Source organism: Salvelinus fontinalis, chromosome 37, assembly GCF_029448725.1.
Source record: "Salvelinus fontinalis isolate EN_2023a chromosome 37, ASM2944872v1, whole genome shotgun sequence".
Classification (NCBI taxonomy): Eukaryota; Metazoa; Chordata; class Actinopteri; order Salmoniformes; family Salmonidae; genus Salvelinus; species Salvelinus fontinalis.
Window position 1 is genome coordinate 11,812,622 of NC_074701.1, and position 15,078 is coordinate 11,827,699.

General features: G+C 40.1%; 3 protein-coding genes across 3 annotated transcripts in view; 2 read left to right on the forward strand and 1 right to left on the reverse strand.

Moving 5' to 3' along the window:
• LOC129836141 (TATA-binding protein-associated factor 172-like) overlaps positions 1-1,471 on the reverse strand; it is a 64,954-nt gene extending 63,483 nt beyond the window's left edge. The window contains exon 1 of the mRNA XM_055901974.1: positions 1,031-1,471. Within this exon, the coding sequence (XP_055757949.1) occupies positions 1,031-1,044 (14 nt within the window). The 5' untranslated portion in view covers positions 1,045-1,471. The remainder of the gene's footprint in view (positions 1-1,030) is intronic.
• Positions 1,472-1,681: 210 nt separating this feature from the next.
• Positions 1,682-11,481, forward strand: LOC129835917 (protein CC2D2B-like). The gene is made up of 19 exons (XM_055901621.1): positions 1,682-2,071; positions 2,697-2,758; positions 2,860-2,933; positions 3,018-3,095; positions 3,273-3,365; positions 4,483-4,606; positions 4,767-4,903; positions 5,389-5,517; positions 5,716-5,925; positions 6,036-6,127; positions 6,207-6,347; positions 7,249-7,309; positions 7,425-7,639; positions 7,819-7,999; positions 8,155-8,308; positions 10,715-10,859; positions 11,001-11,103; positions 11,309-11,428; positions 11,470-11,481. Exons 1-19 carry the CDS (start codon positions 2,043-2,045, stop codon positions 11,479-11,481), a joined length of 2,160 nt encoding a protein of 719 aa, XP_055757596.1. The 5' UTR covers positions 1,682-2,042.
• Positions 11,417-14,569, forward strand: LOC129836148 (coiled-coil and C2 domain-containing protein 2A-like). Its single transcript, XM_055901987.1, has 5 exons — positions 11,417-11,494; positions 12,949-13,035; positions 13,208-13,302; positions 13,827-13,988; positions 14,470-14,569. The coding sequence occupies exons 1-5, from the start codon at positions 11,486-11,488 to the stop codon at positions 14,567-14,569; spliced, it is 453 nt and encodes a 150-aa protein (XP_055757962.1). The 5' UTR covers positions 11,417-11,485.
• Positions 14,570-15,078: the final 509 nt, after the last annotated feature.

Sequence of the window (15,078 nt, forward strand, 5' to 3'; positions counted from 1 at the left end):
TTTGATAGGAGCGTTGAACACATCTCTGCTAAAAATAAAACAGAGTGCCATTAAAAACGGCGACGCTGTTCAGTGTGGCAAAATACCAATCCCACTCAAAGTAAAACAAATCCAACCATCTCTAGGCTACAGATGAATACAGTTGTGGTTAAGCAATGGGTATATCTTTTGTGGATTAGGAATAATTTAGGCAGGGGCAGAAAAATAATTTATCCCTTTGGCCATTCAATACAAATGATCAGGGTGGAGCATTTCGGATTTGTTATTCATTGTTATTGTACTACTAACTACATAATTTCATATCAAAATGAGGATGTTCAGCAGCTTGATTATACAATGTGCATTTCATTAGAATTATAGATTCATAAATTGGCTGGAGGGTAACTGTCAATAGATATAAATAAATAAAGCCTTCAGCTGATTTATAGCCTATGTTTTAGTTGAAGGCTTCAAATAGGCATCTTCTTGCGAGCCTGACTAGACAAACTCAGACACGATTGCCCATGATATTTTTTAGCAAACTAAATTTACAAGATATGACACGGGAAACCCACCACCGTACAATAACCATACGTTTGGGAGACTAATCTCATCAAAATAAATCTCTGGATGAACACAATCTATAATCTGATTTGCAAGGATGACAGACTGGCACATTTGCAAGCAGATTGCACATCAATTAACGGTTAGCTAAAAGTAACATGTCTCGTTAAACATATTAGCAAGATCAATTGTATACTATACAGGTCTGCTAGTAACTAACGTTAGCTAACATTATGTATTTTTTTTACCTAGCTAATTGGCAATAGCTGTTGTGTAGATGCTAGCTAGCGACCTACCTCAGTAAAACTGGCTGGCTAATTGAAATAGCTAGCTAACGTTAATTTAGTTAGAGCTAACGGTAGCTAGTTAACACCACCGTGAATGATAATGACATTGCCTGTTCATGCTAAATAACAAGTACCTAACTATTTGTTAATCATCTTTGATAAGAATAGCTAACGTTAGTTGGCTAGCTAGGGAATCTTACCTTGACACGGCCATGACGATTAATTGAATGCGTAAATGTGCTCTTCTGTGATCCGCATTTAACAGATGCTATCATTTATTTTAAAAGTTATCCTCTTTACTTGACGCTAATCCAATGCGATAGCTAGCGAGCCTAGCAAAGGAGGCCCTGGTGCGTCTCTCTTTAGTCACACAGCTCACCACCTGAAACCAGTCGAAATTAGTTCAACAAATCATGGCTTCAAAGTAGGTCCCTCTTGTCTCTTCAATAACTTCTTCGTCAGTTACTTGCCATGTATTACACGTATATCACCTTAAACCTTGTATCAACCTTCAGCACTACTCCCAGATAAGTACTTTAATCTAATACGATTTAAAGAGTAATTTTGTTGTCCTCTAAACGGAACACAGGAGGCTGATTTTATATGAGGAGCCATCTTGCATTTATTCCTTCCTCCAAAGCAGACGCCGGCTGATTGGTTAGAAGCCATTTCAGCGACCAATCAAAAATAACATTGAAGAGGAAAGTACGAAAATGAAAAAAATCCTGCAGGAAATACTTTTTCCCTTTTGAATTGACAGAAGCCCGCCCACGCACCTTTCATTCCCTAGAGAGAACCTTTACAATCAGGTCTGTACAATGCATTTACTCAATGGTGCAACTCAAACCTCATGGTGATATATTTGATAAAACGAATTTATTAACCTAACTGTACATCAACGTTCCATCACCAAGTATTTTAAACTTTCTTCAGAGTCACACAGTTTAATATTTGAAGCTGCTAATTAAGCAAAACACTTTTAAATGGTCTAGATACATTTTATACATTCTTGAAGTGTCCGGCTTGCTAAATTTGTAAAAATATTTCAGCAAGCAGCCAAATCTGTCTGTCGTAGCTGAGTTTCAGCACCAGGAGCTGACCAGTGCTGAATCTGCCAGTTTGTACAAAGACGAGAACGTTGATTGAACGTTGATTTAGCGCGCTCTGATGTGTGGGCACAGCTAGCTAACATGACAGTGGAGCAGTGAAATTATGGCGAAGAAATCTCAGACTTTCGTTGGGTACAGTAGCTATGTTACATAAACATAATACATAGTAGCTACATTTATGGTCAATCAGCTGCTATCTAGCTACAGCGAGGGAGCTGTCTAAAGCAAAGCCTATCAAGTTCTATCTAGCTAACTTTAGCTGGCTAGCTATAAGTATGCATTTGGGAGGAACCTAGCTAGCTAGCAAACTAGCTAACGTTACTAGTAGCTAGCTAGCTATGCTGAGAGAAAATATTAGAACTAGCTAACCCCTTTCATCTGTGCTGAGAGTCTAACTAACTAGCTAGTACTTATCAATTGGGTGTTATTTTCCCTACACTTTCACCATGATGGTATTATTTGTCTTTCCTGAGAGTTTGTTTGTTTGTTCTAGTAGTTCGTTTATTTGATCTAATGTTTATTTGATACCATGGCGACCATGGCATGGTGACTTGTCTGCCAGGTCTCACTAGACTGTAAAAACAATATGATTAGGCTATCTGCTCCAGCTGTATCCTAACCAGATATTCAAATGAATTTAAGAAATGTTTATCTCATTTTTGCGCAACTTCAAGGTGAGGCTTGAGGATGAGACACGTGGCTATAACTCGTGGCAATAGTGAAACAGTTCTGTATGACATATCCATTTGTTTGTCAGGATGACAGAGGAGAATAAGGAAAAGGTTCAGCTTCAAGATGGAGTGTACATCCAAGAAAGGGGTATTGGCGTACTGCATACATTTTCTTTTATTCAGTAGAGAATTGTGCATTTGATTGTTGTGTTGTGTTTACTGACTCTGCTTGGTGACCACATTTGACAGTGATACAACATCCCCCGCATATTAGGCTCAGCAGAAGTCAAGAAAGAGGTAGACTCATGCTCCAGGAATACAAGGTGAGATAGTCTTTATTTCCACTAAAGCTATAACCACGATATGTGAACAGGTTCATCTTGTCATCCTTATGTTCCCTCATCTAGTTAAAAATCCTTCAAAGTAAAATCAATGCCGCAAGAGAAGTGAGAATAAAAGAACCTCAGAAGACTGCTGACAAGCCGGTAGGGAAAATACAGGTCTTGTCATTTGTGCATTATACAGTAGGCTAGAGGTCTGACCAGGGTATTGGGTCTGGCTTTCATCATTATGTTGTACTATTGATTTGATACATACTTACTTAAATGAGAGAGTGTGTTTCTCTTATAGTCTGGCCTGTCTTTGTACTGTTTTCTTTTAAGTCATGCTCAGAGGAAGAAGCCTATCGATTCTTCTGCCATAGATTTGATGAATTGGAGAAGAATGGACCTACCACTGGCACACTTTCACAACAGGTAGCCCAGCAATAGTGAAGAATATACATTTGGTGGAAAATGTACGAAGATAGCTGTGATCATAAATGTATTAAAGGCCCAGAGCAGTCAAAAACGTGATTTCCTGAGTTTTATATACACTGAGTAAAGGGATGCTGGTCCATGTTGACTCCAATGCTTCCCACAGTTGTGTCAAGTTGGCTTGAAAATAGTTAATAGACCAACAAGAAAGAGAGTTTCAAACATCTCTGCCACTAACAGCACATTTTCCCCTCCCCACTGAGGCCACTCAGTCCTAGCAAAATTCTTGCTTGAGAAATTGCTCTTTGCTAAGAAGCTATTTATGTTTCTTTTTGACCATTTTAATCGAAAACAATCACAGTAGCTAGGTTTCCATACAATTGGCGACAGATTTTCAATCAAATATTCTAAAATCCGTATCAAATTAATATGCGCATTTTCCATCAAATTGACTTGTTGGGGATAAAAGTCTGTGCGTGATGACGTAGTGCTCATAAAAAATATATTTTGCGGTTAAATTCCCATGTACCTAATAAAAAAATCGTATTTTCAACTTGACTGATGGTTTTCTCACAACAACAAAAAAATGGACCCTCGCTATTCATTGGAAAGGAGCATCAAGCTCATCGCCTTTCACTTTCACCACCCTGTGAAGTTCATCATAATTCAGGGAGGACCACACAACATGTCATCACATAAACTCCCAAGTTTACTTTGATATGATGGTTATTATATCAATATTTGCTCATAAAAGCGTCTCCACCGACATTTCTCGCATAATACATTTTACTGCCAAACAGATCCTACCTTGTGTAGTGTATTTTTGTTGTTGTTGACATTTGGAAAGTTTACCCGCACATTTTCGGTTTCCATCAGGCCTGTCATGACATTATTTTAGCCGACATGTACTTTACTCGCATAAAAAAGGTTGGATGGAAACCTGGTTAGTAAGGTACTTAAATTGTTCCCCAGAAATGATTTGATATTGAGATAAATACGGCTGCATTGGGCCTTTAAAACATTTTGTCATTCACCTATGTAACTGGGTTATGAAATGGCTGCCACATTATTAATATGCAGCCTCTATTGAAACATGTTTATTTTGTTTCCACGATAGAGTGGGATAGATACTGTCATCGATATTGAGAATGTGGATGAGTGTCACAATCCTCTTGTTCCTGGTGATATTGAGACACTCGATGTAAATCCAGACCTTTTATTTGTACCCAGTGATTTACCAGGTGATGTAGACCTATACTCTTTATGTTAACATTTTGAGATGTACAAGATACCCCTACTGTTTATGTTTAGTACCTTATTGTTGCTTTTGCTGTTATTATAACTGCATGTGAAGGAAATAGAATTTTAAAGTGAGAATCATTTGATTAAATCTGATGACAGTAAACCAAATGAGGATTATACCAAGGTATTTGAAGCCCCGTTTTTTGGAGGATGAAGGTTTTTATGTCTGTGAGAGGCCCCAAGTGCCGAGGAAGATGATAAACAAAATGGGCAACCGGCTGATTGAGGAAGAAAAGGTATTGATTCATGTTATATCGATAATAAGTACATTCCGGTACATAATCACAATATTTTGTATTTCAGTGTGTTTAGGGAGTAAAGGTTGACTGATATAGGGGTTACATAATACATATTTGTAATAATTTAATCGCATCATATGAGCAGCCTTTTCATGGCTCTCTTTAGAATTCTGGTTATGAAACAACGTGTTACGCAATATCTAAAATGAGCACAGGAAAGAGGAGTATTCATGTTTACATTCAGATGTCATCAAATGGTGCCTTTTACCATTCAGGAAATATATGGAATCGGCTCTAATGAAACATTTTATGCTATGTACAGTATACTGCTTAGCTAAATAACTAAAATGTTAAATTGCTGATATAAAGGCACATTACATTTGATCTGGTTTTGTCGACATTTTATCAGCAAAGTACCACGTTGACCTTTATTATGTGTAAGCAAAAGTGAGCGGAGATGCTGTGCACTTGTTGTCGTTCAGGGACAGTCCTGGTTTGGAGAGAATGGTTGCATGATTGCTATTCCGGACCCAATCCAGAAGTATTGGCATTGTAAAGTAGATTTCCCATTCTCATGCCAGTCTCCTTGTCTGGCCACGGTGCACATGAGGGTGAGTCTGTCCTTGAGTCTACTATGTGTGTTGTAAAATGTGTAATGTCTTATGAGTGGAATGGCTTGTTACATATAAAGTCCCTCTTTTCATTGATGCAAAACCCATTTTTAAATACACTTGACCTAATCCCACCTGTCATTAATACCATGCTCGAAGCACCCTACAGCCAGTCAGTAATACCATGTCCTCTTACAGCCTGATAAACTGCGAAGTGCAGGATCTGTTGTCTCTGATGCAGAGGGCAGTGCAGGGCTGTGGCAGCTTGACCTGAACCTAGCCAGGCTGAATTTCACCCATCATCCCCTGTTTAGCACAGAGCATGTGTTGGCTCAGAGACTGTATGAGCTCTATGGGCATTATGAAACCCGAGAGATGAAGGGTGCAGCTACCTCTCTGCAGGACAAGGTACAACACTATCATAAGACTTACAATTGAAATCATTTGGGGAAAAGTAATGCAGTCATACAGTAGTATATTGTTAATCTGCAAAAAAATGTTGTACCTCACCCTGGTAGCTAAGCGGACTGAAGAAGTCGGAAACAGCTTTGACCACCACTGATGAAACTGCTCCTTGCTCAAAGTTACGGGATCTGAGACATGAAATACGGTGAGAGGGATTTCTGTTCTAAGAAATACGATTATTTATGTTTGTAAAGGTATTGCTTTAATGAATCTGCTCACTGCAGAAAGACCCATGTAGCACTGAAGAATGAGAGGCAGGCAGACATCTCTCTGGTGAGGAACATTGTCGCTGCTTGGAAGCGAATCAAAACCCTCAGGGCCAAGAACGGCTATGTGAACACCACTGTGACATTACGGCTGCATAAGTAAGCATCATTAGTATTATTTTGACATAGAATAGACCTAAATATGCTGTACATGCAAATTCTGGTCATAAACGTTCATGTACGTCATGGGTCATATCACATGAACAACACACATCGCTCGATAGCCTCGTTATTGTTATTTGATTGTGTTACGATGTCCTTTTTTTTTAAATTTAGCAAATATTTTTCTGCATTGTTGGGAATGGGCTTGTATAAGTAAGCATTTCACTGAATACATCTGTTGTATTCGGCGGATGTAACCAATACATTTTGATTTAGATTTGATTTATATTTCTTCATCTTCACATTGACTTTTAAAGTCATTGCAAAGCATACAGTGGTGTATCATCTTAAAGTAGGCTATTCATGTGTTCAACATTTAGGATAGAGCAGTTGTTACCATTGAGATACTAGAGAACGCATCTCCTGTCTTTACAATGGCTGCTTCTGTGAAAGCATGGGCAGAGCCATTTAAGGCTACACTCATTTTAAAGTTTTCAGTTTCTTCTTTTACTTCTTTGAGTGTATTGACAGTTCGTTAATAAACTGAAAGGTGCATACTACAACTAGTGTGTTGTAGTGTGTATAGTCTGAACAGGTATAAAGCCAAGTTTGGTGATTTACTGCCACTTTCAGTTATGGAATGTTTGCTCAGGAGTATAATCCATTGGCTGACCCTCCCTGCTGACCTGGATGGAATTCTGTGAACCTTGCTTAACCCAGAGCAAGTTACATCCATTTGACTACTTCAAAATGGTGAATGGCCGTCAGTGGCACTTCCCATGATACAAAAAAATCTTTGGGCCAAGTCTGGCCTCTATCCAACTCTATGGTTGTAACCAGGAAGTGTTTAGAAAGCATTGCAATGTATCTTTTTCATTGCAACTAATCTCATTCACAGAGTGAAGGCAAGGATCACTGACAGCACGACAAACAGAACTGGGACAGATGAGCACATGAAAGCAAGTGTCTTCTCCCAATGACAATCTCTTAACACAACTGTTATTAATAAACTATAGCCGTGCTGTTTGTAGTAACCTTTGTTGCATTGTTGTTGGTGTAAACATCCTATTGCAGACACATCTCTACACGGATGGAGACGTAGCGATCAAGCAGCACTACCTGTGTAGGGAGCTGAAGGAGCATAACAAAGAGGATATATACATCCCTCCAGTTCCAGGACAAGAAGAGGAGATGTCTACTGATTCTGTCAAGCAGGAGGCAGATCAGTTCGATCTAGTTCCTGTTCTTACTATGTGTGGGGTGGTCACTCCAACCAGTAGCTGTCCACCGTAAGATTCTCTTCAGAAGCAGAAAGATTTGAGCTAGTTGTTGTTTATTCATTCATTGGAAATGTATGTTTTTAAGACTCTCCAGTTGAGAGTGAACATGGCACTTACTTTGGCACTGACTGATATACGATCATGTATTTTGATGTTATCAATATATTCAATTTGTTCATATTTTATAGTGATGAGAAGGTTAGAAGATATGAACTGGCCAACCACAAAGTATCAGTGACCATATTCTATAATGGAAAGCATGTGTCTACCTCCGAGCCATCCATGTTCGACAACAGTGACTTCGGAGTTCAAATTCAACAGATGTTCAACATGCAGATAGTACACAGCCCAGAGAACATTATGCTTGAGGTATGTTTCTCTTGCTGTCAATAATATTGGTCATTCGTTTTTGGCTTTTGAGAGATGTTAAATTCTTACATTGTTCCAGTAGCACTTTATGTTAAGCTACACCTTATAAGTAGTTTATAAACTTAATTATTTGTTTTGTAAATTCACAATTCCAGATTTGTGAGACAGTGAAACAAAAGAGCACTGTTGTGGCCAAAATGTATGTGCCCATACCAGACAGGAACATGCTCTCTAGCAACGCTACAATGGAGAGGTCAGAGTTCAGCAGTGACAGAGCCACCAAGGCCTACTACGCTGGTGTTGGGAGCAGTGAGTAACGTTGTAGCTAGGCTTTGTGATTGTTTGGAAGATGTGATATTTAGCATTGGTGAAATTGCTACAGGGAAATAACACATATGGAATCATGTAGTAACAAAAAAAGTGTTAAGCAAATCAAAATATATTTAATATTTGAGATTCTTCAAAGTAGCCACCCTTTGCCTTGATGACAGTTTTGCAACCTCTTTTATTCAACCTTTACTTAACTAGGCAAGACAGTTTAGAACAAATTCTTATTTACAATGACGGCCTACCTCGGCCATCGCTGGGCCAATAGTGTGTGCCTATGGGACTCCCAATCACGACTGGTGGTGATACAGCCTGGAATTTAACCAGGGTCTGTAGTGACGCCTCAAGCACTGAGATGCAGTGCCTTAGACCGCTGCGCCACTCGGGAGCTCTTGTCATTCTCTCAACCAGCTTCATGAGGAAGTCACCTGGAATGCATTTAAATTAACAGGTGTGCCTTGTTAAAAGTGAATTTGTGGAAGAAGAGACTAGCTTGGACATTAGACCGGTGGAGATCTGTCCTTTGGTCTGATGTGTCCAAATGTGTGATTTTTGGTTCCAACCGCCGTGTCTGTGAGACGCAGAGTATGTGAACGCATGATCTCTGCATGTGTGGTTCCCACCGTGAAGCATGGAGGAGGAGGTGTGATGGTGTGGGAATGCTTTGCTGGTGACACTGTTAGTGATTTATTTAGAATTCAAGGCACACTTAACCAGCATGGCTACCACAGCATTCTGCAGCGATACTCCATCCCATCTGGTTTGCGCTTAGTGGGACTATAATTTGTTTTTCAACAGGACAATGCCCCAAAACACCTCCAGGCTGTGTAAGAGCAATTTGACCAAGAAAGAGAGTGATGGAGTGCTGCATCAGATGACCTGGCCTCCACAATCATTCGACCTCAACCAATTGAGATGGTTTGGGATGAGTTGGACCGCAGAGTGAAGGAAAAGCAGCCAACGGGTGCTCAGCATATGTGGGAACTCCTTCAAGACTGTTGGAAAAGCATTCCTCATGAAGCTGGTTGAGAAAATGGTAACAGTGTGCACAGCTGTCATCAAGGCAAAGGGTGGCTACTTTTGTCTGGTACTGTATATACACACATTTTTTGGAGGCAGGGAGGGGTTGGGGGCCCCACAAATAGCATATGAACAAAATGTGTACAATTGCAGGAAATTTGCTTTAACTGTTGACTCTGATCACGAAAAACTGTCCAACTTGTCTTTCTCAATTTTTGAACAGAAATGGGTCTTGCCTTTGGTGGTTCATCAATGTGTCATTCTGGTCATGCACGCTGCGACTGACGTAGCTAGTTCGTTAGCTAGTAACTCCTCCAGTATTTGTTGACCCCATTTCACAGGATTTGTTTTTGGATGGAAGCTGTATAGATCAGTAAGAAATGTCACTTCTGTAGCCAAATATCTTATTCATCAATTTTTGTTTGTTTTCAAGCATTGAATGACCTGGTATGATGGTGCATTGATCAGTTATACAGTTTATAGCCGTTATTTTTTCGTTTTTGCCCAAAGTCAACTTTTAAAGTAACTGTTCAGTGTTTTGAGATTTCTATGAAATATGACCTATAATTAATTACAGTATGACTGAAATAGTTTTCCTTGAAAAAAAATAATTAATTAAGAAAAAATAATTAATAATTGTAATTAAGTTTGTGAAAAGCAGTTTTTAAGTGTTGGAATGGTGTGGGTGTACCCCAACAACAGAATGATGTGGGCGTATACCGGTCATTAAAAATATTCACACGAGTAGACCTCTGATTGACATTCCTCTATGAGGAAAAAGCAAGCATTTATTAAACGGTCTGTTTGAGATACAAGTTTGAGGTGGGGGTTTTTCTCTACAATTTATGCTTTGGCCACAAATAGAAGTATAATTTAGTCAACAACATTATTTGAGTATGATTTAACAGAATATAATTTTTTAAAATTTGTCTCAGCCTCATGGCAAACTGTGTAGAGTAGCAGGAAATTAGCATTCTCATTGCAAAATGTGAAAAATAGCATGTAATGAGCTATAAAACAGAAAAATTCTCTCTGCCCCATGGTAAAATGTGTAGAATTGCAGGAAATTAGCTGGCTTTCCACTTATCCTTACACTTATTTTCAAAATACCCCACCATATACCCCTCAAAATACCCCTCATAGATAATAAGTGAATTGCAGGAATTGCGTATAAATTTTTTTTTTAAATCTACAGTTCGTCACCCCCAATATCTACACCCCAATTTTACCGTTGATATTTAGTGATGAGCTATCCTGTGAAAGTCTATTTAAAAAGATATGGTAATTTAGCTCACTATGTGGTTTCTTGTTGTTGTATAAGGATAACGTCAACCCAGATCTTTAGTGACAAAACAATGGTCTTTTTAGATGTCCCATTCAAACTAGAGGAGGAGGATGCCGAGGTGTGCCTCATGACCTCTGGGAGGCTGCTGTATGACGTCTCCTGGGCTGTGGATGAGAGTGGCGTTCCCATGGCGCCCACTGCCCCACTACACAGACCCAGCTTCACCAGGTGAGTCTGAACAACACCTGACTGACTTCCACAAGGTTGACCGTCTTCACACACCTCTGTTTGTCTGTTACCTTCTGAGTTGAAGGCTTTTCTTTAGGCTGTCTTGCACTAGAAACCCTAACCATGTTACATTGCCTGTAGACCCATAGCCAGCGGTCCCAATGCAAGTAGGCTTGAATGGATCAGGGACCTTCAGTTTGACCCCAACCACCCTTCTAACACAGAACTCACAGAACTCCTTAGGGTGAGTGTTAACACTGTAGACTCAGAACCTCCACTTGTATTCTATCAAAATAAACCCAATGATGTGTTGTTGATACAAAACACTCAGTGGTTGCCATGGATTCAAATCCAGGAAACGGCTAGAGTGCTGAAACATGAAAGCTTGCCCGGAGCACTTGGTTTGAAGTGGACGTTTGAAGTAGCGTCTCATATTGTTTGACCAATAGGAGGCCTGTGAGCAGCGAGACAGAGCCACGGGTCACTTCCGCCTGCATGCCCTGGAGGAGGAGTTTGACTTCACCACTGAGGAGCAGCTGGAGAAGTCCAGACTGCGGAGCTCTCATGCTGTGGACGTCAGCCCCTCCAAACCCATCCCTCTCCACGATAGAGACATTACTGAAGCAATGTTCGCTGTAATGCCTTTCTCATATAGCCTGGTTCCAGATTAGCTTGTGCTGTCTTGCCAATTCCTACAGCATGGTCATTGTCATGCCAATGTTTGGCTATACACAGCATAAACAAATCTGTGGGACCAGAGTAGACTACTTCCTCATTCCTATATTCTGCAACGTTTTGTTTCATAAATAGTTTCATACAGGTACAGTTGAAGTCGGAAGTTTACATACACCTTAGCCAAATACATTTAAACTCAGTTTTTTATAATTCCTGCCATTTAATCCTAGTAAAAATTCCCTGTTTTAGGTCAGTTAGGATCACAACTTTATTTTAAGAATGTGAAATGTCAGAATAATAGTAGAGAGAATGATTTATTTCAGTTTTTATTTCTTTCATCACATTCCCAGTGGGTCAGGAGTTTACTTACACTAAATTAGTATTTGGTAGCATTGCCCTTAAATTGTTTAACTTGGGTCAAATGTTTCGGGTAGCCTTCCATAAGCCTCCCACAATAAGTTGGTTGAATTTTGGCCCATTCCTCCTGACAGGGCTGGTGTAACTGAGTCAGGTTTGTAGGCCTCCTTGCTTGCACATGCTTTTTCAGTTCTTCCCACGAAATTTCTATAGTATTGAAGTCGAGGCTTTGTGATGGCCACTCCAAACCTTGACTTTTTTGTCCTTAGGCCATTTTGCCACAACTTTGGAAGTATGCTTGGGGTCATTGTCCATTTGGAAGGCCCACCAAGCTTTAACTTCCTGACGGATGTCTTGAGATGTTACTTCAATATATCCATATAATTTTCCTCCTCATGATGCCATCTATTTTGTGAGCGGTTTGGCGGCTGCGTGGTCCCATGGTGTTTATACTTGCATACTATTGTTAGTACAGATAAACGTGGTACCTTCAGGCATTTGGAAATTGCTCCCAAGGATGAAGCAGACTTGTGGAGGTCTACAATGTTTTTTCTGTGGTCTTGGCTGATTTATTTTTATTTTCCCATGATGTCAAGCAAAGATGCACAGAGTTTGAAGGTAAGCCTTGAAATACATCCACAGGTACACCTCCAATTGACTCCAATTATGTCAATTGGCATATCAGAAGCCTCTAATGCCATGACATAATTTTCTGGAATTTTCCAAGCTGTTTAAAGGCACAGTCAACTTAGTGTATGTAACTTCTTACCCACTGGAATTGTGATACAGTGAATTATAAGTGAAATAATCTGTCTGTAAACAATTGTTGGAAAAATTACTTCTGTCATGCACAAAGTAGATGTCCTAACCGACTTGCTAAAACTATAGTTTGTTAACAAGACATTTGTGGAGTGGTTGAAAACAAGTTTTAATGACTCCAATCTAAGTATGTAAACTTCCGACTTCAACTGTACATACTTTACTCTCTTCCTGCAATAACTTTGTGGGTGAATTTCTTTTAACGAAAGGGGACATCTGTTGCTTTGCTGTTTCCCAGGATTATGGTGCATTCCCAAGTCTGTCCCTTATGGATGAAGACCCTATCACAATACAGAGAGCACGCTCTATCCACTACATCCAAAAGGTACTCTTCCTTCCCTAGATTCTGTCATCTGGAGTCAGATTGCATGTTATCGCGTATGTCTGTATTCACAGCTTACTCATATGATCTGTTTGATATATGAACATGTGCTAACGAGTAGCAATACAGACATGTCATTTTCGATTGTCATGCAAGCTGTAATTGGGTTTTTTAGGCGCTGAATTTGGCAAGAGAAAAACTGTTGAACATCAAGAGGAAGTACAAGTTCTCTGATATAGTCACCGAGTACCACGAGGCAGATACGGTGATGTGAGTATCAAGACTCATTTTCTCCTTAACCCTTCTCCACATACAAATGGTGTTGCTGTACAGCCCATAAACCACATGTCATAAAGAAATCTCAAAGTATTTTTAGCTCTTGGGGCCTCTGCGAAATTGCAGACATAATGATACTAATTTAGTGGGTGCTTATATTTGTCCTATTTCAAAGTGTTTTTTTGCATATCCCATTCTCCCTGAGACACCCTCGGAGAGTGGGGTCGTCACAGCCATTGTCTGCCATTCAACAGCAACCCTGGAGCAATACGGGTTAAGTACCTTACTCAAAGGCACATCGACAGATATGACACATTGTCAGTTCTGGGATTCGAACGAGCTACCTTTCGGTTACTGGCACAACGCTCTAACCGCTAGGCTACACGATGACACGTCTCTATGTTTTGCTCTGACACTTCTAGCGTCCTAGCCCAGAATCCAAACTGATATGCTTTGTTTCACCATTGAAATGGAGCATATCCATTTGAATTCCAGGCTAACACTCTCCACCCCATCAGGGAGTTCGACTGGGACGTGTTCAGACTAAAGCGACCTCTCCAGCCTCAGCGTGTGAAGAGGAAGATCATTCCTACCTGCTCCCTCTCAGACGGGGACCTGAGGATCCATGTTGCCATCAACAATGCCCAGGGTCTGCCTGTTCGCCAGGAGGCTTTCCTCAAGTATTGATCCAAGTTCTACCCATCCTACTCCTTTTACAACTACTACTACTACAGCTTCTAATGTAAAACCTATGCTATTACTATAACAAACAAACTATAACAAATACCTCTACTTCTACTATCATCACTTTACAGTACACCCAACCCAATACTACTTGTACTATTAGCTGAACATATTCGCTATATCTACAAAACAGTTGGCAACTTGCCTTAACAACCCCACATTGGCAGATACTTCAGCTTCTCATGCCTGCAGCTATCCTAATAGAATTCTTACTGTACTGTACAATGCGTGACGTAATGGTCCTCTTATCCAATTCTAGCAAAGATAAAAACCTTTTGACTGAATTTCCTCCCCCACTTGACAGCCACGCTCATAGAGAACACCATCAAAAATAGACACTGCTTTCTATTTCCTTGACAACGCAGTTCCATCTGTGTGGAAGCAGATCTAATGAGTTGTGTTTTGTGTACCTTTAAGGGAGATCCACGCAAGAGGCTCCTGCTGTGGTCTGTCCAGCAGCAGCAGACACACCATGAAAAGCAGCTCGGAAAAGGCTGTCGTACAGGTAAAATGGTAGAGGTAGCACATATTTGGTGTTAAAATATCACAGACAGAGACGTGATCGCCGTATATTGAAACAGAACTCAAATTGCATGATTGACAGTCAGATACTACTGGACTACGAACAGTAACTTATTTTCCTGATAGCTTTTTTTTGTTGCCGTATAGGCCGTTGACATGACTTACTGTATATAACAATATGGTTATGTAGGTTCATAACAGGTACAGTAGGTTGAGTTTGTCCCATGGTTGTGCCAGGCTCAGGTTCAGCCCTTCGTGGAGGTTAGGTTTCAGGAGACAACATATGAGAGCAGCATAGAGCAGGGACCCAACCCATGCTGGAGGGAAGAGTTCACCCTGGAGTTTAAGTATAACACCCACTACTGTCCTAATTCACTGTTAATTCCATCTCCACAAGTGAATACTGTGCATCCTTACACAAACACATGTAACTGTACTGTTCGTGCTAATAAAATCACATTTCAGAAATGTCAAATGTAATGTTCTCTCAGATCCTTAGGGGGT

What these genes read in the sequence shown, in the direction of transcription:
- LOC129835917 (XM_055901621.1), top strand. Translation starts at nt 2,043, where the DNA reads ATGGCGAAGAAATCTCAGACTTTCGTTGG. An exon ending in AAATCTCAGACTTTCGTTGG is followed by an intron (nt 2,072 to 2,696) that starts GTACAGTAGCTA and finishes TTTGTTTGTCAG; the next exon opens with GATGACAGAGGAGAATAAGG. An exon ending in AGTGTACATCCAAGAAAGGG is followed by an intron (nt 2,759 to 2,859) that starts GTATTGGCGTAC and finishes CACATTTGACAG; the next exon opens with TGATACAACATCCCCCGCAT.
- LOC129836148 (XM_055901987.1), top strand. An exon ending in CTATCCACTACATCCAAAAG is followed by an intron (nt 13,036 to 13,207) that starts GTACTCTTCCTT and finishes TGGGTTTTTTAG; the next exon opens with GCGCTGAATTTGGCAAGAGA. An exon ending in CACGAGGCAGATACGGTGAT is followed by an intron (nt 13,303 to 13,826) that starts GTGAGTATCAAG and finishes CCACCCCATCAG; the next exon opens with GGAGTTCGACTGGGACGTGT.